Source organism: Ahaetulla prasina, chromosome 4, assembly GCF_028640845.1.
Source record: "Ahaetulla prasina isolate Xishuangbanna chromosome 4, ASM2864084v1, whole genome shotgun sequence".
Lineage (NCBI taxonomy): Eukaryota > Metazoa > Chordata > Lepidosauria > Squamata > Colubridae > Ahaetulla > Ahaetulla prasina.
The window spans coordinates 25,338,624-25,362,928 of NC_080542.1; the positions used below are offsets into that span (position 1 = coordinate 25,338,624).

Genomic DNA, 24,305 nt, shown 5'->3' on the forward strand with positions numbered 1-24,305 from the left:
TGGATGTGTGAGCTTTTTCTTAGCAAAATGATTACAGAATGCATTGGTGTTTATAGCATAGAAATGGTATCACCGATCCTTCCCCAAGGTAGCCGAAATCACTTTTCTTGATGAGACCTTGTTGATGATTTTATCCATACTCAAGACAGAACCATTCCATTTAGATTCCTTCCCAGGGATGACAGAACATCGGAAGCATGGACTATCAGAGGAAATTATCAGGATGGTGTGTGTATGCATTTTCATGTGTGTTTATACAAACAATAAGAACAGATTCATAAAAGAGATGGGCAGACCCAGCTAGGAAATGGGGCAGAAGGGATGTGGATCACATCGAATTCTCTCCGATCCATGTCCACACCAGCATATGCCTTTCCTTACAGCTTGTGCTTCCCCTCCTAGCTGAGAGAAAGAATCTGCTCTAACAGGATGGGAAGGAGGAAAAAAAAGCAGGAATGATAATCTACCCTACCTCCAGGCTCCAAGCTGTAGGATCAAGGATGAATATCTTGCTGCACATTGAGTCATGAAACCTTAGGGGGTTTTTTGGCTCCCATCTCTCCATCCCAGTTACTAATTTTTGTGAAGTTTGCCCCTCATTGAAATGTTGAGGCAGCAGGTCCTAATGTTCAATGCCCCTAGTTCAAAAGTTGAAAATGTTGAAGCAGCAGGTTCTAACCCTGATGCCCTCACACTCCTCTGCCTTCCAGGGGCATCCTGGGCAAGGAGAGGATTGTCAAAAAATTTTTAAAAAGTCAAGATGGCAACTGCAACCATATAATCCAAATTGTCTCCATTTTATGAGACACCCCCCTTCCTGCTATCTTCAATCAATAACACAGTACTCTCTACTCATCATTATTTCCTTCTCAACCCCCCCCCCTCTCTCTCTCACACACACACACACACACACACACACACACACACACACACACACCGGGGGAGGGGGGAACAGCATTGTTTAGGAAGGAAACTGGCCCTTTGCACACAGGACAGAGGCCTTGGGAAAGGAATTGGATTGTATATAGCCCATTTAAGAGTTAAAGTGTTCTGTCAGGGCTGCTAAAATTACATGAGACAGAGCCAATGAGAAGCTGAGATCAGTGGGTATATTCAATTGTTGAGATATTGCCAGCCAGCAGAGATTATAGAAATGCTTTTAAAAACCCCTAATTTTGGCAGTAGAAGGGCACAAGCAAAAACAGAATAGGATGGGATGTTATGAAATATACTCATGTTTCTTTTATAAATTCAGGGACAGCTGAAAAAAAAGAATTCCTCTCTTAAAATAGCCATTTGCCCTTAATACAGACACAATTTAAAATCTGCCAATGACCTCCTTAAAAAGCTGTGATACAAAGCAGAAGTGCACAATAAAAACCAAATCTGAAAGTTCCCCAAATCCATTTAATTGGAATAAATAGCATTCACATTAGTTCAGAACCCAAGTTGGAGTAAGAATGGAGAATATAACTACACTGTGCTACAATTTTTTTGCAAACTCAGATGGCTCATTTTTAATGCTATTGACTATTCCTGGCCATGCACAGGTTATATTTGCTGATTTTCCAAAAATTGCGATTTGAAACTGTACTGTATTAATTATTGAAGCTTTAGGTAATTCTTGGCATTCGGCATTTTAATTTCTTTCTTTTTTTACTTACTTACTTTTCCCATTTCTCTTTTGAGTAAATTTCCAAAATGCCAGCTGCCAGTAAATATGCTATAGTATAAGCACAACGTAGTCTGAATTTCTGGATCCTGAATTTCTAATTTGATTCCACATTTCACATTTAGATTTGGCTCGTTTTTTTTAAAATACAGATTTAGGGGAGAATTTTTCAAAAGTTTGTCTTGTAACAAAATGTTTATTAGAATTCTGGTAAATATTTTCACCCCAACTCATGAAAATGTTTTTAAAACATTGACCGGTTACATAAAATGGAAAAAAAAATCAAAAAGAAGAAAAAGAAACGGGAATGGAAACTTTTAATTTCTTTCCTACATAGGACATCTTCCTACTAGCTCTGTCTCATAATTTTAGCTTAATGCCACCATGATACTGTAAATACTACAGAAGAAAAAGCAGGGGGGAGAAAAATAAGTCTCAAGGCAAGAAAGTGAGGAGGGGGGTCTGAAAGGGTTCGAGAAAATAAAGACCCCCACTGCCCCAATAAAGGAATCAGATTAAATCTCTCATCCCACCGGCTCCTGCCCGGTTTCTCTCCTCATGTGTGTTTTCCTTTTTTCCCCCTTCAGTCCATTGTCTTTGTTTTCGGTTCCATGTTGTGTTTTCCCGCCCACCTCTTGTTCTTTTGTGGATTTGTTCTGTTTTCTGTTCTTCGTTAGCTATTTACAAGTTCACAGTATGGGCCTCTCCCAACATGGCCCCTTTTTGCCCCAGGGTGAGTTGGGGTCATTAAATCTGGACCAATCTCCATCTTCCCACCCTGTCCCTTGCGTCCCTGGTGGGCCTTGACCCATCCATGGGGCTGGTTGGCTCCTCCTGTCCATTATGGGTGGCTTTAGCTATTTCCAGGGGGCTGGAGGTGGCTTCTTTCAGCTGCTTTTTCCCCCCCAGCCACCCACGTACTGCTCTCCTGCTCCATATGTCATGGCTGCTGTGGGGACGGAGTTTGTGGTTGCTGGACTTGAGTCCCGTTAGAGGAGACAAGCTTCTTGTCCTTGGACCCATGTCGATGTTGTTCGGTTGGGATGTCTGATTCAGAGCGGCGAGATGGCTGGCAGCTGCGGGTTGGGGTGCCTGGGAAACGGAGCTGTTGCCCATTCTTTTCGTCTAAATGTTGAAAAAAAAATTAAAGATTAGGTTAATTTCACCATCAAGCGTCCCCTCTCCACAACAACTGGAAATCTCTTTTTCTTTCTACAGGCAGATTCTCAAGGCAACCAGTCTTCCCTATTTTGCTTCCCCACCACGAGGATCCCAAAGTCCTTTTGTTCTGGAGGTTTCACTTAGCTATCATAAATACCAGCTATATTAACATCTACTGGTAGAGTCTCACAGTATGTTCCTTTTAAAGATGGATATGAATAAATGGATGGATAAAGGGATGGATGGTCTACCATCCATTTGGTGCTCTTAGTAACTACATAGATAGCTTTTCTTCAGGACAGTAAGTAATCCTAGATAATATATTTTAAGGCAAAGAATTCAAAAGGCATTTTGTAAATCTTGAGAAAGTTGCATCTTTAAACTTCAAGAATTTTCCCGGGTTGTCCCAAAGGCATGGAAATGCTCAGACAAGTTAACGTACCCAACATGATGCCACTGGAGTGAAGTGAAGCAATAGTGCATGGACGCACATACACATGTATACAAGTAAACACAAAGATAACCCAGATGACGCAGTTGCCTCAACATCTCAGAGGAGTACTCCATTTGCTCCAATACACTTTGCAAATTGTCCTTTTGAATCCTCTGCGCAGCCTTAGACATTCACCTAACTCTTTCAAAAACAAGCAGGAACAGTCAGTTGTTTGTACAAGTACAAAACAATGATATACACTACCTGCAAGGGCTTGCACAGAAGGCTGGTCATGTGTGCTGAGTAGTTGTGCCTGAATCGTTTCCACAACCCGCTTAAACCGACGGCTGGGACCTAGAAAGGCAGAAGTAGGAACAGAAATGGAACAGATTCCAGAAAACGGGGTCTAAAAGTAGGATGCCATTCAAGTCAAAAATGGTGAGAAGAGATCATTGTACTGTACTGTACAGTACAGAGCCAGAGGTGGGTTTCAGCAGGTTCTGACCAGTTCTGGAGAACCGGTAGCGGAAACTTTGAGTAGTTCGGAGAACCGGTAGTAAAAATTCTGACTGGCCCCACCTCCATCTATTCTCTGCCTCCCAAGTCCCAGCTGATCAGGAGGAAATGGGGATTTTGCAGTAACCTTCCCCTGGATTGGGGAGGGAATGGAGATTTTACAGTATCCTTCCTGGCCACGCCCACCAAGCCACACCCATAGAACCTGTAGTAAAAAAATTTGAAACCCACTATTGTACAGTACATATAGAACTTTCAGGATTATGGGTTGCACTACTTTCAGAACAGCTAGGAAAAATGAGTCTTTTCACAACATAACAGAACAGAATAACAGAATTGGAAGGGACCCTGAAAGTCTTCTAGTCCAATCCCTTGCTCAAGCAGGAGACCCTACACCAAGGGTGTTAGATATTGATAGGCTGACGTGAGAATCAATCAGGAAGCCGGAACAGGAGCAGGAAAAATAAGCATGCTGAAGCCGCGAACAGCTCTCTTTTAAAAGGGGCTGCTGGGCTCAAGTTTTTGCCTTGCTGTACCGGAGCTGAATAAAGCTGTTTATTCAGTTGAATAAAGCTGACGGAGTCTCTGTGCCTTGCGTCTTTGCCCACGACTCAACACATGGTATCAAACTCAAGGCCCAGGGGCTGGATCCAGCCTGCAGGATGTTTAGATCTGGCCTGCAGGGACACCCCGGAAACAGCAAAGGACCAGCCTATGATGCCTCTGCCAGTGAAAATGGAGCTTAGGGAGGGCCAAGGGCGACCCTCCTGAGCTCTGGTTTCGCTGGCAGAGGGTTGCAGGAGGCCGTCGCAGGTGAAAACAAAGCTTGAGAGCCTGTTTTTGCTGGCAGAGCACTTGGGCCACCACAGGCGCCTCTGACATGAGTGACATTGAGCTGGCTACGCCCACCCCAGTCACGCCCACCCTGGCCCCCTGAGATCAAACATGACCCTGATATGGCCCTCAATGAAATCAAGTTTGACACCCCTACTCTACACCATTCCAGATATATGGCTGTCCAATCTCTTCTTAAAAACTTCCAGTGATGGAGCACCCACAAGTTCTGGAGGCAAGCCATTTCCCATCAGGAAATTTCTCTAGTTCTAGCTTGGATCTTTCTTTGATATGTTTCCATCTTTTACTTCTTGTCCTACCTTCAAGTGCTTTGGAGAATAGGTCAACCCCTCAAGTGCTGAAAGACTGCTATCAAGTCACTCCTCGTCCTTATCTTTGATAGACTAGACATACTCAGTTCCTCCAACCATTCATCTTACATTTTGGCCTCCAATCCCTTAATCATCTTTCTTGTGCTTCCCTATACTCTTTCTAGAGACTCAACATCTTTTTTGTATCATGATAATTAAAATCTGGACAAATGGCTCTTCTTAAAAATGTTGTCCAGATGTCAGAGAAGGTGCAATATTGCTTCTGGAGTTACTGCTCCCTTCACATTATTAGTCTCCTCTGAAATGGTTAGAAAACTGTGAACTTAAAGCCAAAAGGCACAATGTACATCATACACACACACACACACACGCGCGCGCGCGCGCGCACACACACACACACACACACACACCCCTAGAACCTGCTTCTTTTGGCTTTCTATGCTTTTAATCGGAACTGCAAAATTTGAACATTCGTAAAGTCCAAAAAACATTATTATTATTATTATTATTATTATTATTATTATTATTATTATTATTATTATTATTATTTATTTATTTGATTTTTATACCGCCCTTCTCCCGAAGGACTCAGGGCGGTGTACAGGCAAAAGTAAAAACAGACAATACAATATACAATTTAAAATGCAAGTTAAAAAACTTATTATAATTGGCCTAAAACTTTAAAATATATAAAAAACTGAAATCCCATTTAAAAATTAGTAGTAGAAAATTTAAAATCAATAAAATTTAAGCCAGCCCCGCGCGAATGAAAAGATATGTCTTCAGTTCGCGGCGAAAGGTCCGAAGGTCAGGTATTTGGCGTAAACCCGGGGGAAGCTCGTTCCAGAGTGTGGGAGCCCCCACACCTTCCCCTGGGGGCCGCCAGCCGACATTGCTTGGCGGACGGCACCCTGAGAAGTCCCTCTCTGTGAGAGCGTACGGGTCGGTGGGAGGCATGTGGTAACAGCAGGCGGTCCCGTAAGTACCCAGGCTCTAAGCCATGGAGCGCTTTAAAGGTCGTAACCAAAACCTTAAAGTGCACTCGAAAGGCCACAGGTAGCCAGTGCAGTCTGCGCAGGAGCGGTGTTACACGGGAGCTACGCGAAGCTCCCTCTATCACCCGCGCAGCTGCATTCTGGACTAACTGAAGCCTCCGAGTGCACCTCAAGGGGAGCCCCATGTAGAGAGCATTACAATAATCCAAGCGAGAGGTAACGAGCGCATGAGTGACTGTGCACAAGGCATCCCGATCAAGGAAGGGGCGCAACTGCTGAACCAGGCGAACCTGGTGGAAGGCCCTCCTGGAGACGGCCGTCAAATGATCTTCAAACAACAGCCGTTCATCCAGGAGGACACCTAAGTTGCGCATCCTATCCTTTGGGGCCAATAACTCGCCTCCAACAGTCAGCTGCGGCTGCAGCTGACTGAATCGGGATGCCGGCATCCACAGCCACTCTGTCTTGGAGGGATTAAGCTTGAGCCTGTTTCTCCCCATCCAGACCCGTACGGCTTCCAAACACCAGGACAGCACTTCAACAACTTCATTGGGGTGGCCCGGGGTGGAAAAGTACAGCTGGGTGTCATCAGCGTACAGCTGGTATCTCACCCCGAAGCCATTGATGATCTCACCCAACGGCTTCATATAGATGTTGAACAGAAGGGGCGAGAGGATCGACCCCTGCGGCACCCCACAAGTGAGGCACCTCGCGGTCGACCTCTGCCCCCCTGTCAACACCGTATGCGACCGGTCCGAGAGATAGGAGGAGAACCACCGATACACGGTGCCTCCCACTCCCAATCCCCCCCAACCGGCGCAGCAAGATACCATGGTCGATGGTATCTCGCTGAGAGGTCTAATAGGACCAGGGCAGAGGAATAACCCCTGTCCCTGGCCCTCCAGAGATCATCCACCAATGCGACCAAAGCTGTCTCCGTGCTGTATCCGGGTCAGAAGCCGGACTGGAACGGGTCCAGATAGACGGCTTCATCCAGGTATTGGGGTAGCTGTCACGCCACAGCACTCTCTACAACCTTCGCAACGAAGCGAAGGTTGGAGACTGGACGATAATTACCCAAAATAGCTGGGTCCAGGGAGGGCTTCTTGAGGAGGGGTCTCACCACCGCCTCTTTCAAGGCGGCAGGGAAAACCCCTTCCAACAAAGAGGCGTTGATAATCCTCTGGAGCCAGCCTCGTGTCACCTCCTGAGTGGCCAGTACCAGCCAGGAAGGACACGGGTCCAGTAAACATGTAGTGGCGTGAAGCCTCCCCAACAACCTGTCCACGTCCTCGGGAGCCACAGGGTCACCCCAAACAGACTCGACAAGACGTGCCTCCTCTCCCTCGCTTGGATCATCCCAATTTCGGTTCAGACCGTCCCGGAGCTGAGCGATTTTATCGTATAGATAACCACTAAACTCCTCGGCACGTCCCTGCAAAGGGTCATCCCGCACCTCCTGATGAAGGAGGGAGCGGGTCACCCGAAACAGGGCAGCCGGGCGGTTATCTGCCGACGCAATGAGGGTGGAGGCGTAGGAATGCCTCGCCTCCCTCATTGCCACTAGGTAGGTCCTAGAATAGGACCTAACTAGTGTCCGATCAGCTTCGGAACGACTGGACCTCCAGGTGCTCTCTAGGCGTCTTCTCCGGCGTTTCATCTCCCTCAGCCCCTCGGAGAACCAAGGGGCCAGACGAGATCTGCGCCGGGTCAGAGGCCGCAAAGGCACGACACGGTCCAAGGCCCCAGCTGCGGCCTGTTCCCAGGCCACGACTAGTTCCTCAGTCGTGCCGTGGGCCAGATCCTCAGGGAATGGCCCAAGCTCCGTCAGGAACCTCTCGGGGTCCATCAGGCGCCTGGGACGGAACCAACGTATAGGTTCCGTCTCCCTGCGATGGTGAGTGGCGGTTCGGAAGTCTAGGCGAAGGAGAAAATGATCGGACCATGACATCGGTTCTGTTACTAAATCATCTAATTCCAGATCATTTAACCACTGTCCAGAGATATAAATCAGATCCAGCGTGCCTCCCCCCATGTGCGTAGGGCCATCATTTACTCGAATCAGGTCCAAGGCCGTCATGGAAGCCTGGAACTCTCGAGCTGCTGTCGATAACAAGCCAGCTGATGGCAGGTTGAAATCCCCCATCAGTCTGGGGGTCTCAACCGCCACAGTGGCTAGTACCTCCAACAGCTCGGGCAGGGCTGTGGTCACGCAGCAAGGAGCCAGGTACGCGATCAACAAGCCCAACTGATTCCTATGGCCCCACCTCACATAGAGGGATTCACAGCCGGCAATCTGAGGAACAGTGGCCTCCCTCGGCTCTAGATCTTCCTTAATAACAACCGCCACCCCCCCACCCCTACCTTGGGCCCTCGGCTGATGAAATGCTCGGAAACCTAGAGGGCTTTATGGTTCCTAAAGATGATTCAAAGTGGGAGGGAGCAGAGGTACTATTCAGCAGGTTCTGACAGGTTCTGGAGAACCGATAGCGGAAATTTTGAGAAGTTCTGAGAACCAGCAAATACCATCTCTGGCTGGCCCGAGTGGGGTGGGAATGGAGATTTTACAATATCCTTCCCCCAAGAGTGGGGAGGGAATGGGGACCTTTCTCCTGGAGTGGGGTGGGAATGGAGATTTTGCAGTATCCTTCTCCTGCCACGCCCACCAAGCCACACCCATAGAACCAGTAGTAAAAAAAATTGAATTCCACCACTGAGAGGGAGGATTTCCGGCTACCCACCTGAGATGAGAGTGAAAGTGACTGAGTAGATCCCACTGTCCTTGTGTGCCTCTCCCACCTCAGAGTAGCTGATGTCAACTTGGAACTTGACAGGTTTTTGGAAGACGGAGGGGCCACCCGATGATTTATATTCGGCCCGAAAGCTTGTTTGGGATATAACGCTGTGACTCAGGCTGGGGATCTGTAGATTAAGTGAAGGCAAGCAACGTCAAGCTACAGACATCAAATGGAAAAGATCTTCCTTTTAGTGTCCTACGTACTCTAGCCTTCTCCACCCTTCTACCCTAAGTGTCAAAAAGGACCTCATCCTACCAACCAGCTCCATTTAATTTTTCAGAATCAACCCCAACCCTTTCCTTTTCCTTCATTTGAGCCCTTACTGAGAGGAAGGCGTGTACAATATCAGCCTTGATGGAACTCAGGGGTTTGTCTTTGATGACCACAAAAATTTGTTCTTCTTTGTCTAAGTTGATAAAATTTCCAAACCAGGATTTCTTGGCAAGCCTGCAAAGGAAGAAAAACAGAACAAGGAAAGCAAGGCAGTTTGGAAATAAATCTTGGAAGGAGGCTTTGCTTGTCTCTATTGAAGGTGGTTCAAGATATTTCTCCTACCATACATTGTACAGTTTATAAGGACACACATTCTTGTGATGTATTGTTGGTACTGTACGTTCATGAGAAAGAAGGAAAAAATCTAGATTTCCCATATTAATGCACATTAAGCACATTAATTCTGGGATAATATAAACACATTTGTAAGAACCATGAATGGGAGGGAAAAAAGGCTGAATTCTCCTTCCTCCTCTGGGTCTCTTCTAATACTCACTCTGGGGATGATTCTGGTGTAAGACTAGACATTTCTTCTGGCGTGGGAACTGCAAGGAGAAAAGGATTAAATGTTAAATGGAAAGAAGCTGTTTTCATTTCCTACCAATTGCAACTTTTCAAAGCAGTTCATTTGCCTCCAGTTGCCAAGCATAAAAACAGGAAATTGCTTTTATTTTTCCATTCTTGTTTGAGGAATGATCAACTGAATAACAGACTTAAAAGGGACCTTGGAGGTCTTCTAGCCCAACCCACTGCTTAGGCCTGAAACCCTATACTATTTCAGACAAATGGTAGTCCAATCTTTTCTTTAAAATCTCCAGTGTTGGAGCATTCACAACTTCTGGAGGCAAGTTGTTCCACTGATTAATTGTTCTAACTGCAAGGAAACTTCTCAATTCTAGATTGGTTCTCCCCTTCATTAGTTTCCAGGCATCCAGACATTCTAAACATAAAAAGGTCCCGGGTTCTTCTAAAATCATTTCCAGGTAGCCCTGGGAAGGCTCCCAGACTAATACAAAATTAAATATTGTTATATTATAACTCTCTGAAACCCATCCTGCTAGCCAGGACATCTGAGAACTTAGTTCAGCAACATCTGGAGGGCTACCAAAGTTTTTCATCTCTTCCTTAAATAGTACTTGAGCAGGATGGTACCTGAGCAAAATGAATTATCTATTTTGGCAAAAGATAGTAATAAGGTATTACTTCCTAACTTTAAAGACTGCATTCCTTCATTTAACACATGCTTTACCAGGGGTCTCCACCTTGGCAATTTTAAGACTTGTGGACTTCAGCTCCCAGAATTCCTCAGCCAGCTTTGCTGAGTTGAAGTCCACAGTTCTTAAAGTTGCCAAGGCTGGAGACCCCTGTTCTATACACATATTTTATGCAGTCCTCATTCAAACTCTATTTCTGTGCTCTTGACCACACTTTTGGTTTTCTTCTTGACTATCTACAGCAGTGCTTCTAAACCTTGGGCATTTTAAGATGTGTACACTTCAACTCCCAGAGTTCCCTAGCCAGCATGAAGTCCACAAATCTTAAAATGCCCAAGGTTGAGAAACACTGGTCTACAGTCGTGCTCAATTCTGATGTGGCTCTTCCTCCTTATCCTCCAGCACTTTCCCAGATAGAATGTGCTGTCTGGGCGTGTCTTCTCCAAGTTGTGGTCCTATAATTAAACATCCATTGCACACACATCATTTCAGGGAAAGTATAACACACTCACCTTGCAGTTTCCGACGATGGAAGCGTGGAGAACCAAGGAAGCTGTTCTTGATAGAGTTCAAGCGGGTTTTCCATGCCACGCCGGCCACACCAGGACTGCTCGGGGGCGTCCCGCACGGAGTGCCGCTGGGGCTCTCTTTAGGCGTGTGCACAGGAGTGCCGAGCGGAGTGGGGAGGGGGCTTCCCCGAGGGGAGGGGTGGGGAGTGACCTGCAGCACAGATTTGGGTGGGGGTTTAGTAGAGGGGAAAAAGCAATGGGGAGAGGAGGGTGGGTGAGGGGGTGGAGAGTTGGGAGGCAGAGGGAAGGGGGTGGAACATCGACTCTGGAGGGCCCCCTCCCTCGCTGGGCTGCCCTTGGCAGGAAGCGTCTGAGTCTTCACAGGGGCAGGGGGAGGTGATGGGAGAGAGAAGCTGAAGATGGGGCTCTGGGTGTGGGGAGAAATGGGAGGGGAGAAAGGTGAGGAGGGGAGAGCCGTGAGATGGGAGTGAGCAATGGCAGGTGACAATCTCATAGTCTACTCCCAAACAGGGTTTCACAACATGGCCCAGATTTTGAGTTTCCCCTACTGTGGCTTGGACATGTTACTCATTTTTAAGGAATTGACTTGCTTCAGGCTCTTAAGTGAATATCTTTGTTCACCTACCCCCTCTTATCTATATGTCTTCATCCATGCTGTGGCAAAGACAACATCCCTGAATCTACCCTGAAGCTATATATGGTTGTCCCCATGAAGTAGGTCCAGACATTGCCACTTAATCTTTTCTATATCACTTGTTCCCCAAACCGAGTTTGCCTTTCAACAAGACCAACTTCTTGCAATCTCTCCCAATTGGGCGTTTTTCCTACAGAATGCCTAATTTCAGCTCTAAACCTTTTCCCAGATAAATGTCAAAACTCAAACTGTTGTAAAGAGACACTACCAACCCTAGCAGTTTCTCCATTCCACCCTTTTCTGTATAGTTTTATTATGTGGCACGCAGAAATTTGCTGGTATCTCAACTGCCAGAGATATATTATGCTGGTAATAAAAATGTACCTTTCTAACATTTAAGCGCAAGATGGGTACTTGACATTTTATGCCATAATTATCTGCTTTTAGAAAGCTGTGTTTTCTACTGCAGAGATAATCATGGTTCATTGCTGAATTCCAGCTAGTAATAAAGCTAATACTTCAAGTGCTACAAGAGATAATATGAAAGCATGGTTGACCGTTGTACAGGTACAGTAGTGGCCAAAATTGTGGAAACCTTTTGGGAAAAGTGTATTTTTGAGGTCTGATGGCTAATAACACCACTTTTTTTTTGGAGTTTCAAGATAATCATATTCCACTGCTGGAATGGCCTGGGATTATCCCAGACCTTAACCCAATTGAAAATCTATGCAGCCAATTAAAGAAACTTGTTAGTCAGAAGCAACCCAGCAATAAAACACAGTTAATAGAAACAATCATTCAATTTTGGTTTCACATTATAACAGCTGCAGAACTAAAAGACGGTTCACTCCATGGAAAGACGTTGTAAGGCTGTAATTCATGCTGAAAGTTACCCAGCTAAGTATTAACTGATGTGATATTTTTTGTATATCTCATTGTTTCTACATGTTTCACTTTTCTTCTTTAAATACTGTAACAGCTATTCTAATAGCAAATCATTCATAAAAGTTATTGCGTTATGTTCTTGATTAAATTCTCTTTCCATTGATAGATAATTTTATGGTACTACTCCAAAAAAAGTGCTGTTATTAGCTAGTTTTAGAAAATACACTTTTCCCAAAAGGTCTCCACAATTTTGGCCACTACTGTAGTCCTCGATTTATAGCCATTTGTTTAGCCACTGTACAAAGTTCCAATGGCATTGAAAAAGGTGGCCTTCAACCAGTCCTTGCACTTACACACAGCATCCCCAAGGTCATGTGATAAAAATTGGCAACTGGCATGTGTTTACAATAGTTGCAGCATCCCAAGTTCTAGGATCATCATTTGTAACCTTCCCAGCTGGTTTCTAACAAGCAAAATCAGTGGGGCAACTGGATTCACTTAACAACTGCAATGATTCACTTAACAATAATGGAAAGTCATAAGATTGGATGCAACTCATGTAACAACCACCTTACTTAGCAACAAAAATTTTGGTCCCAGTTGTGGTTATAAGGCGAGGACTATCTGTATGCGTGGGTTTGGTTTCTAAATAACAGATACCTGTACATACATAGAAAGTCTTCTATATAAAAGAGAATATTTGTAGCTCAGGGTTGACATGAGGTGTCCTTGGTACTCTCCAGGCTTGCTTATTTTCTTGCAGACTTTTCATTACCCAAACTAGGTAACATCATTAGTGCTAGTAAGGAGTGCAGTTTGCTGACAGTTTATATTCTAATTATATAGAATATAAACTGAGAGCAAACCCCACTCCTTACTAGCACTGATGATGTTACCTAGTTTGGGTAATGAAACATCTGCAAGAAAACAAGCAAGCTCAGAGAGCACCAACAACCCCTTACATATAGAAGAAATCCACCATTCCAATGTTATCCTTATCCCAGTTAAAACAGCAGAAACGCTGCCATTTGTACACCAGTAACAACAAGGCTGATTTGGATCAGGATATATAATAAATTTGAGTGGGGGAAAAAATCAGGTGAAGATGAAGAGGATTCAGGATGTATAACAATCTCAGGAACAACTGCCAAGAAGAAAAGAGACCCCAGCTCTGTCTGGAAATTGTCTGGCTCAGAAGAGAAACAATCTGGAACACCTCTAATCTACAACAGCAAAGACATAGGCACACACAGAGTCAAACAGAGATTCAGAATCCAGTGCAGGGCATGGAGTGGGGGGAGAAAGAGGAAAGATTCTGGACTTTTTATAATGTGACTCCAGTGGAAGAGAAGAGCTACAGCATTAATTGACATTAAGCAAGAAGTATTTCTGGGAGAAGCAGATTGACTCATTTGGTATAAATCATCACTGATAAATAAATAATTTTCACTTATAACATTCTGCTTTTTGATTTCCTTGGTACATGGAATCTTGGACTATGACTAACAACCCTAATTTATGTTTTGGCAATGTTCATGACATTTACCAGTTTAAGTCCAGCAGTTTACAAATGGCTTGTCTGCTGATTCTGCTGACTCCGCTATCTGACTGCAACCTTTAGTTTAAAAGGACAATCTGCTTCCTGTAGTTTCTGCCAATGCTCCTGGCCTCATCCTTTAAACAGTGCTACCTGATAGGACCCAGGAAGCAGGGCCTTCAAGAACAGAGTCTTCCCAGAGAACCATAAATCCCCTACCTCAGTCTCATCTAAGCAAACCTTAAAAACCTCTGTTGCTTCCTCCAGACGAGGGGTTGACTGTGTGGTGGCCTTTTCTGGGAAAGTTTTGTACTCAGGTCACAACTTCTTGTTGCTGTTGTTTCCAGACATGTATTGTTTCTCGTGGCTTATAACACTCCAATATTCCTTTTATTATTGTACACCACCAGAGCTGTTATGGATGGCCTTAGAAATTTGACGAATAAATGAATAAATTATGGGCAGGAAAGAACTGTGATATGGAGGAAAAAGTGAATTCCCTTCTCCTTTATGTGGTAGTCTTCATCTGGATCTCCCAACACTGCAACTATTATTAACAAGCCAAAATCAAGCATTTGGGGGCCAGCTGGTTGTTCACAAAGTGTCTGCAGGCTATGGTTTAAAAAAGTCAAGATGGTACGATCAAAGCTCTACCTGCTTTTATGTGTAATACGCATTAAAACACAGGTGAAGTTCGATCACACAATTATATCATCCATTACCATTTTTTGATTACATCCTGCAGACATCCTTGGTTGCTTAGATTTGAGTCTACTTTCCCCAGCCTAATCCTTTCCAGGCACATGGAACTATAAACTTCCAAGATCCCATTCTGGTGTAGTTCAACATCAGAAAGACTGTTATAATCTGTTCTCTTGCCAGCCAGACTAATTATACTCTTATCCACTGGCAAATCAATAATGTACAGATTGCTTAAATGAATAACTAACTCCAAATCAGTGAGCAATGCTCTGTCCTTTAATCCTACCCCCTGCTTAAACATGTATCTCCGACTTTCCTCATCCAAGATCTACATATACCTCACCTTTCCTTCCCTATTCTGTACCTTCCCCCTTCCCCCAATACAAGCCAACAGGTGTGGCTTTTCCGTAGCATGGAAATGTAATCATGGAAATGGGGTGGGAAGTGAGTTGTTCCAGATGTATCTTCTGGCTATTGTTCATGCACTGTATAGTATACATCACGTCTGCCAGGAAAACTAATGCAATGTCCTCAGCACCTCTGCATTTGGAACTAAGTGCAGGATGGGATTTCAACAAGACTGCTGAATCTAGCGATCATTTTTTCCAACTTCCACTCCCTCCCAAAATCTAATATTTACTTTGTCCACCATCGTCTTTTTCATCTTCTGCCGCAAATGTTTGCTGTACCCATCCATCCTGTTAGTCAACATACCATTTTTTAATTTTTATTTGCCTAGCTGATATACTTACCCTGGGGCTACTGAGGGGACTAGAAGATAAGCCAGTGGAGGCACCACTTACAGATCGAGACCTGTGAGGGGCAAAGACACATGATGATTAGTGCTATCTTGGAAAGGAAGAAGGTGGTGAAACACAGAGAAGAGGATGGGCTACATGGGAAACATCATTCTAAAATAGCATTGCAAAATGCTTATAGCCCCGCCCCCTGCTCCAAGTCAAAGGTACCTTAAAGAAGTGAATTAGCCTAAGAAGCTTTGGATATTACCAGTAGAGAACAGCAAAGAATTGCAGAATATATATTGTATATTCTGAAATTCTTTGCTGTTCTCTACTAGTGATCTTTGCTGTACAGATAGTCCTTGATTTTCGACCAAAATTGAGCCCAACATTTATGTTGCTAAGTGAGACATTTGATAAGTGACCATTTTACAATCTTTCTTGCCATAGCTGTTAAGTGAATCACTGCAATTATCAAGTTAGTAACACAGTTGTTAAGTGAAACTGCCCCCCCATTGACATTGCTTGTCAGAAGGTCGCAAAAGGGAGTCATATGATGCAACCATCATAATATGAGTCGGTTGTACAAGGGTCTGAATTTTGATCACATGACCATGAGGATGCTGCAATGGTGAAAAATGGTCATAAGTCACTTTTTTCAATGCCTTTGTAAGTTTGAACGGTCACTAAATGAACTGCTGTAAGTCGAGGACTACCTGTATTTGCTGTACAATATATATACTTAACACACAACATTTCATTTTATATAGAGTAGGTCTATATTTTGAAACATTATGCAAAGACCTAGTTCTTTGAAGAAGCTGTTGATGCTAGGAAAAATGGAAAAAAAGAGAAAAAAAGAAGACAACCAGCAGGAATTGGCTCAGTAACAGTGGTGATGGGTGCCCAATTGGAAGATTTGAAGGCTGGGACAGATTGCCCTGGAGAAGATCAGTCTATCATCTTCATTTAATTACCCCATCATCCCTATATTCTCAGTGTGCCCAGAGAGAGAAATATCTGCTTCTACCTAGGTTCGAACTCACAAATTGTGCGGCAAGAGCTCCACATCTAGGCCACCACACCACTTTTTGGAGAAGATCAGTCTATGTGATTATTAAATATAAAAAGATGACTTGATGGACATTATCAGGCAATCAAAATCTGCACAGTAAGAGACTATCAAAATATGCCAGTGATTTAAACTAGACGAGGAATCAAAAAAGTATTGAAAGAAAGCAGTAACAAGCTGTAGATAGTCCTCAACTTGTATAGTTACACAGCACTGAAAAAAGGGACTTATGACCTTTTTTCACATTTACAACCATTACAGTATCCCCGTGGTTATGCCATCAAAATTCAGGTGCTTGGCAACTGACTCATATTTATGATGGTTGCAGTGCCCCTTTGCAACCTTCTGACAAGCAACGTCAATGAGGAAGCCAGATTCACTTAACAACCGTGTCACTAACTTAACAACTGCAGCGATTCACTTAACAGCTGTGGCAAAAAAGGTTGTAAAGTGGGACAATATTCACTTTCTTTTATGTACATTGAGAGCCTATGCAGCAAACACAAATTCCTTGTGTGTCCAATCAAACTTGGCCAATAAAAAATTCTATTCTATTCTATTCTATTCTATTCTATTCTATTCTATTCTATTCTATTCTATTCTATTCTATTCAATGTTATTCACAGAAATTAGGGGCTCATTTGTGGCCGTAAGTCAAGGATTACTTTCTATATCTCAATAGAAGAGATTTATATACAGCTCAGGGTTGAACTGTGGAATCTTAAGTGCTCTTTGAGGTTGATTGTTATTTGCAGATGTTTCATGCCTTGACTAAGCAACATCATCAAGCAAATAACCATGCTCAGAGAGCACCAAAGACTGCATACTTCCATAGTGTTGCCATGGAAGCAACATAAATAAAACCAGGAAGTAACCAGGTATGGAGCTTGATCATTTTTAAGAGATACACAGGTGCAACTAATGGCAGTATGTACCAGGTACTTCAAAGCTAAATAGAATCGAACCTGATTAGTACTTAGATGGAAGACACCAGAAAATCTTGAAGTCTGAAAAGCTGAAGAAGACACTGGTAGAAGGTTTCCATACTGTTGCCAAAAATGCTACATGGATATGTTCCTATAGTTAGCAAGAACTGACTTTAGGAAATCTTTACCTTAAAGGTGCATTATCATTCCTAGAACAGCCTTAGAGATTAGCCAACCCTTAAAATGTTTGCAAATTCCATTTTCAGTGGCCAGGAAGCACACTGGAAAGACAGCAGAATCTCCAAATCCAGCACTATAGCTCCTTCCCTATCTTTCACGCACGCACACATAGTTGGACACAAACTCACCTCTGACTATGTTGTGCCATCTCTATAGCCCGTCGGGCTGGGACTGGAGAACCACCATCTGTGACACTCAAGACTTCCATGGACTTCCGCTCAGGTCGGCGTTTGCCATGTCGGTTCAGCATAGGGGAGTCAACTCGCTTCCGAGGAGGGTCTGAAACACGTAAAGGAGAAGGATGCAATAAGGCCTTCCCTTTTGGGTAAACTTTGGAGGCTGAAGAATGTCTATATAAGAAACATTGCGGTCGTAAGTCAAGAACTACCTGTAGTTTGGCTGACTGTTTGCTAGTTCTGTTTGGTTCACACTCGCATGCTTCCCAAGGTGTGCCACAGAAGAGGGAGCTAGCTCCAAACGATCCACCCATTTATTCACCCACAGATGCACTACCATTGTTTTGAAAGAGCAAGGGAAGAAAATTTGGGAATGAAGATGAGATACTAGGACTCTGGAAAATTTCAATTTGGAGACTGAGTTCAAGCTAATTTTGTCTGTAGATCAAATCAGCTGCTGTGAACCAACCTAGGTTCTGTTGTACAGGCACCAGGCAAGCTTCTCATAATTGATTAAAAAATCCAAGTTAAATCTACCCATTTCAAACATCCTAACATTTGTAACATATTCACAAATGGTAACTGCCCAGGACACTGCTAAATGTTGTAAATACACACAGGTTGCCAAGTGTCTGAATTTTGACCACATAACTGTGGGGATGTTGCAACGATTTTAAGTTGAAGTACAGGTTGTCAGTCACTTTTTTCAGTGCTGTTGTAGCTCCAGACAGTCACTAAACAAATGGTTGTAAGTCAAAGGCTACCTGTATATGGGCAGAAAATGTCTACAAACAGTAGAGTTTTAAACCAAAGGTATGCTGGTGTCATATTTCTTGTTTCCTCCATATCAGTCAGGTGAAATATTGAGGGAAGAATAAAACTTGGAAATGCTTGTCAGTGTTTCTCAACCTTAGTCACTTGAAGACAGCTAGACCTTAAGTCCCAAAATTCTGGGAGTTGAAGTCCACCTAAGGTCCACCTATCTTCAAGTCCACCTGCCTTCAAGTAGCCAAGGATGAGAAACAGTGTCTTAAATCATAAGCACCACTGCTCTGTTTTTCTGGTCCTGATGAAGTGCTTAGAGAAAGTTTTCCCAAAATCTCACCAACATCATTGCGTGGAGGCAGGTCCTCATCCTCACAGCTGGGATATCTCTCTTTGCGGTCAAGCAGAAGGTAATAAATCATTTTCTCCTGATTTTCTCTGACATGGAGAAAGGAAAAATGACGTCTTACGCTTAGAATAAAAATGGGTTTATTGCCTGACTATAGAAAAGACACAGTCCATTTTTTCTCTCCAACTATTTGCACGTTTCCTAACTAGCCTCTTCTCCCATCTTTCCTGCCTTTTATCTACATAAGCATCACAAATGAAACAACAATTTTATTTCCTCCTTCATCAGACACCTTCTCTTATACCGCATCCACCCTAACTGTACCCTGCACGTTTTTGTGCAGCTCCATGGGAGCTAAAATGGTGAGATGATTATTCCAGCTTCTCTACAGAAGCACAGTTCCTTCAATATCCCAAATATGCTTTTTTTCAAAAGCCAGATGAACTTTTATTTATTTATTTTTTGAACTGAACTGAACTGAAGAAGCTTCTTGGATAAGAAGCGAAACATCTTCAAGGAAAAACAATGGCCAGTTGCCCTTTGAAAAAAACATCTTTGGGACTTCCGGTGGTTTCGTTTTCCCCGAGAAGGACGCCTGGAATGGCGTCCCGAACTGAGATTCTGTAAAAGCTGGTGAAACAGCGGGAGAACGACTGTTAGCCAGCTTCAAAGCTTTTCTCTGGGTGAAAGAGAATTAGCCAGAGCGGCTGGATAGCAGAAGATTGCCCCAGGGGCTCTGCTTTCTTATGCAGAGTCTCGGACGGCTGCCTGCATAACCCAGCCCCCTCCAGACTCGGCTCGATCCTGTTAATTAAGCAGGACAAGAGGAAAACGCCCACCTCTGCTCAATTGATTCCGTTTTGAATAACTTCAAGCAGACGGGGACAAATACAAGCGATCGATTACTGGGGAAGCAAGAAGAGAGCTGACTTCTACTCCTTTTTAAAAGGGGAAAACTTTTTCTTACTTGAACTTAGTGAAGGAAGAAATGGCGTCTGAAAGGAAGTGGATTGGAGGCTGCTTGTGAGAGAAAGCGAAGTTTGTCTTTGTGGATTTTAGCTGAATAGAAGCTTTCCAGAGGAGGCAAGGTGAAAGTTTTTATTTTACAACTTTAATTGGAGACTTTTTGAGACTTTGAGATTTACTAATTTTAATTAGAGACTTTACTTAAATTAAAATGGCTTCTAAGCCACCAAAAGCTCCCATGACGAGAAGGGGTCTGAAACTAATTTAGAAGATATATTAAAGGAACAGAACAGAGTTTCTGAAGAGCGATTTAAAGAAATTATGAATAATATTCATGGTGTGAAGGATCAACTTAGGGAAGTAATTAAAGAGACTAATAAAAAAATTAGAGAAGATTTATTGATGGTTTTCAAGGTTTGGCAAAAAATTTGGAAGTAATGGAGGATAAAGTGGAAGTAATTAGTCAAGCAAATCAGTATTTGGATAATAAAGTTGGAGAGCTTCAAAATAAAGTGGATAAAAATGAGGATCATGTGGTGGTATTGCAATATAGAGCGTTGGAGAAGGCTTTGAGAATTAGGGGTCTTCAAGACCGAAGGAAGAAGACCTCAAAAAGTTATATCAGAAGCCGTAGCTGAAATGTTAGGCATGGACCCTCGAGAAGTTGATTTTCAAATTGATAAGGCATACAGGGTTAATTCTTGGGTAGCGAGGCAGAAAAAGCTCCCAAGAGATATTGTAATTTATTTTTTAACTTCTACAATAAGAAATCAGATTTTGCAAGCTACATACCAAAAGAAATTGCAAATAGCAGAACAGGAGGTGTTGGTTTTGAAAGAGATCCCTGCTAAAATGTTAAAGGATAGAAGGATTTTAGGTTTTTACACAAGAGCTTAAGAAGCATCAGATTCAATATAGATGGGAGGTTCCAATTGGTTTAACAGTATTTTTCAAGGCAGGAGATATCGAATTGATACTGAACTGAAAGCAAAGATTTTCTTTTAATGTATTGAAAGTGGATGTAGAAACAGTGGATAAAAGTCTTCAAGAGAAACAGAGTGGGAAGCTGAAACTGCACCTGTGATATCAGTCCTCAAGAACAATCTCAGGAACAAAGAGTGACAAGGGGAGCTATTAGGCGTAAGGAGATGGAGGAACGACTTCAAAGACAAGAATGGGATTCTACTACTGAAGCTGTGGGAGGAGCCAAGCCGAAGAGTGAGGGTCTTCAGCTAATTGCTCAGAAGCTTCAAGAGGCCAGAGATGGCAAATAAATTTTTGACATGGAATGTTAATGGTTTAAATTCAGCACAGAAAAGAAGAAAAATATTCCATTATTTGAAACAATTTAAAAATGATGTGATATGTTTGCAAGAGACACATATAAAATTATCAGATCAGAAATATTTGATTAATTCGAAATTAGGTAAACATTTTGTTTCTTCTGCTCCGAATAAGAAAAATGGTATAGTTATATATTTGAAGAAAAATATATCAAGTAAATTAATTGAAACGGACATTCAAGGAAGATATATTGCTATTGAATTGATTTTAGAAGGAAAAAAGACACTTGTGATTGGTATATATGCACCTAATCAACAACAAGAAAAATTTTATAAATTGTTACATGAAAAATTGACTTTTTGGGACTATAAAACATTTATTATATTAGGGGATTGGAATGGTGTAATGGACATTAGAAAAGATAAAAGAACTCTTTCTAAGAAAATTCCTATGCATGCAAAATTGCCTAAATCTTTTTTTGATTTGATGGAAGATTTTGAGTTGAAAGATATATGGAGAAGGCAGAATTTTGATGATAGAGATTATACTTATTTTTCGGATAGGCATCAATCTTTTTCACGTATTGATTTTATATTAATTACCAATGACTTGCTTTCTAGGGTTAGGAAAACAAAGATATTTCCAAGGTGTTTAACTGATCATAGTCCGGTATGGATGGAGTTGCAATATGAAGGTGGAAGAAGATCATGGAGAATAAATGAAAATTTGTTTAGATATGAGGATAATGTAAATCAATGTAAAAAACAAATGAAAGAATTTTTTGATTATAATTTGGGAAAGGGAACTTCGATAGAAATGGTGTGGGACGCGAGCAAGGCCTTTATGAGAGGAAACTTGATATATATTAATAGTAGACAGAGGAGAAAACTACAAAAACAGCGTAGGGATTTAGAAGAGGAAATTCAGAGGAAACAACAATTATTGGTACATAATCCACATGATTTAAAAACTATTGAGGCGATAAAGATATTACAGAGTCAATTTAATATGTTAATGGCAGATCAGGTGGCAACCAATATACAATATGCTAAACATAATACTTTTTGTAATGCCAATAAATCAGGGAGGTGGTTGGCTTATATGTTAAGGAAAAGACAGAAAGCACGTACTATTGAAGGAATTGAATACAAGGGTAAAGTGCGATTTCAACAGGATAAAATTAAAAAAGCTTTCTTGGAATATTATACAAATTTATATGCCAGAGATACAATATTGAATATGGATATTGATAAATATTTGAAAGAATATAAGGTTAAAGGTTTAACTAATGAACAAAGGGAAGAGTTGAATCGGCCTATAACTTCTGAGGAAATTATTTGGGTAATAAAGCAATTAAAAATAGGAAATCCCGGGCACAGATGGACTTACAGCAATATATTATAAAAAGTTACAGGATGAGATAGTTGGTCCACTTATGGAGTTATTCAATCAGATATTGAGGGAGGAGGAGTACCACCATCATGGAGGACTACTTTTATTTCATTGATACCAAAAGAGGATCAGGATTGTACTAAGCCTGGGAATTATAGACCAATTTCACTCTTGAATAATGATTATAAGATTTTGCAAAAATAATGGCAAATAGGTTAATGGAAATTGTACAACAAAGGATCCACACTGACCAGTCTGGTTTTATAAAAGGGAGACAAATGAGGAATAACGTTAGGCAGATAGTGAATATATTGGAATACTTGGAAAAGAAAAATCAGATTCCGCAGCGTTTATATTTTTGGATGCAGAGAAAGCTTTTGATCGTTTGCATTGGGAATTTTATTTAAATTAACAGACAAAATGCAATTTGGAAATGGTTTTATACGAATACTTAGGGCAATTTATGGAGAGCAAACAGCTCAGATAATAATTAATGGTAGTTTGACAGATAGTTTTAAAATTGCGAAAGGAACAAGGCAGGGTGTCCTTTATCACCTTTATTGTTTATTTTATCTTTGGAACCTTTATTGGATAAGATAAGAGAGTTAAGGGAGATAGAGGTATTAGAATTAGAAGATATGAATATAAAGTCAGAGCATTTGCAGATGATTTGGTTGTTATGTTGACTCAGCCTATAAATTCGAGTGTATATTTGTTGGAAGTAATTAATCAATATGGAAGGGTCTCAGGGTTTAAAGTGAATCAAAATAAAACAAAAGTGTTAACCAAAAATATGATTAAGAACCAGAAAGAAAAACTAGAGGAAATAACAGGATTTGAAATTGTAAAAAAGGTTAAATATTTAGGAGTCTTTCTTACATCATCAAATGGAAATTGTATAAGAATAATTATGATGTGTTATGGAAAAAAATTCAGAAGGAAATGAATACTTGGAAAAAATTACAATTATCTTTGTTAGGGAGAATAGCAGCTATAAAAATGAATGTTTTGCCTAAATTCTTGTTCTTGTTTCAGATGATACCAATAATTAAGAAAGATAAAAATTTGGATGAATGGCAGATTGGAATTAATAAATTTATATGGGAAGGGAAAAAAGCGAGAGTCAAAATGAAAATAATGCAAGATACACGGGAAAGAGGAGGATTAAAAATGCCTAATTTAAAATTGTATTATGAAGCAGTTGTTCTTGGGTATTAAGTGATTGGTTTAATTTGACGGAGGAAAGGATTTTGAATATAGAAGGTTATGATTTATTATATGGTTGGCATGCATATTTATTGTATGATAAGAAAGTAGATAAAGCTTTTAAGAATCATGTGTTGAGAATTTCTCTTCTGCGTGTCTGGAAAAAATATTATTATAAGTTAAATTACAAAATTCCTATATGGGCATGTCCTAGGCACGCAGTAGAGAATATAAATATAGAACAGGAACAAGAAATGATTACTTATAAAGATCTTTTATACAATGAGAGGGAAATTTACAACTAAAATCTTTGGATACATTAAAAGAAGAAGGGAGGAATTATACTTGGTTTCAATATGGACAGTTAAAGGCTAGATGGAAAGAAGATCAGAAAATTGGTATCATTCAAAATGAAGAAAATTTGGTTAAACAAATTAGAAATCAAACTCAGGGGCATATAAAGAGATTGTATACTGTGTTGATAGAAATAGATTCTGAAAGAGATTTAATAAAGGATTGTATGATAAAATGGGCACAGAATATTCAAGAACCAATAATGTTGGAAACATGGGAAAAATTTGGGTTAGAAATGTTAAATTTACATAGCGCAGAATTTAAGGAAAATTTTTATAAGATGTTTTATAGATGGCATTTAGATCCTAAGAAATTATCA

At 41.6% G+C, this 24,305-nt stretch overlaps 1 protein-coding gene across 3 annotated transcripts in view; it reads right to left on the reverse strand.

Annotated features, from left to right (window-relative positions):
- Nucleotides 1-2,199: 2,199 nt before the first annotated feature.
- BRSK1 (BR serine/threonine kinase 1) overlaps nt 2,200-24,305 on the reverse strand; it is a 63,866-nt gene continuing 41,760 nt past the window's right edge. For 2 of the 3 annotated variants that reach the window (XM_058183228.1, XM_058183226.1), the window contains 9 exons: nt 18,776-18,873; nt 17,623-17,773; nt 15,269-15,329; nt 10,741-11,164; nt 9,511-9,559; nt 9,065-9,188; nt 8,685-8,865; nt 3,531-3,620; nt 2,200-2,797 (listed from right to left, as the gene is read on the reverse strand). In XM_058183228.1, coding sequence (XP_058039211.1) covers nt 2,613-2,797; nt 3,531-3,620; nt 8,685-8,865; nt 9,065-9,188; nt 9,511-9,559; nt 10,741-11,164; nt 15,269-15,329; nt 17,623-17,773; nt 18,776-18,873 — 1,363 coding nt within the window. In that variant the 3' untranslated portion in view covers nt 2,200-2,612. The remainder of the gene's footprint in view (nt 2,798-3,530; nt 3,621-8,684; nt 8,866-9,064; nt 9,189-9,510; nt 9,560-10,740; nt 11,165-15,268; nt 15,330-17,622; nt 17,774-18,775; nt 18,874-24,305) is intronic. The other variant, XM_058183227.1, reaches the window with a different exon arrangement.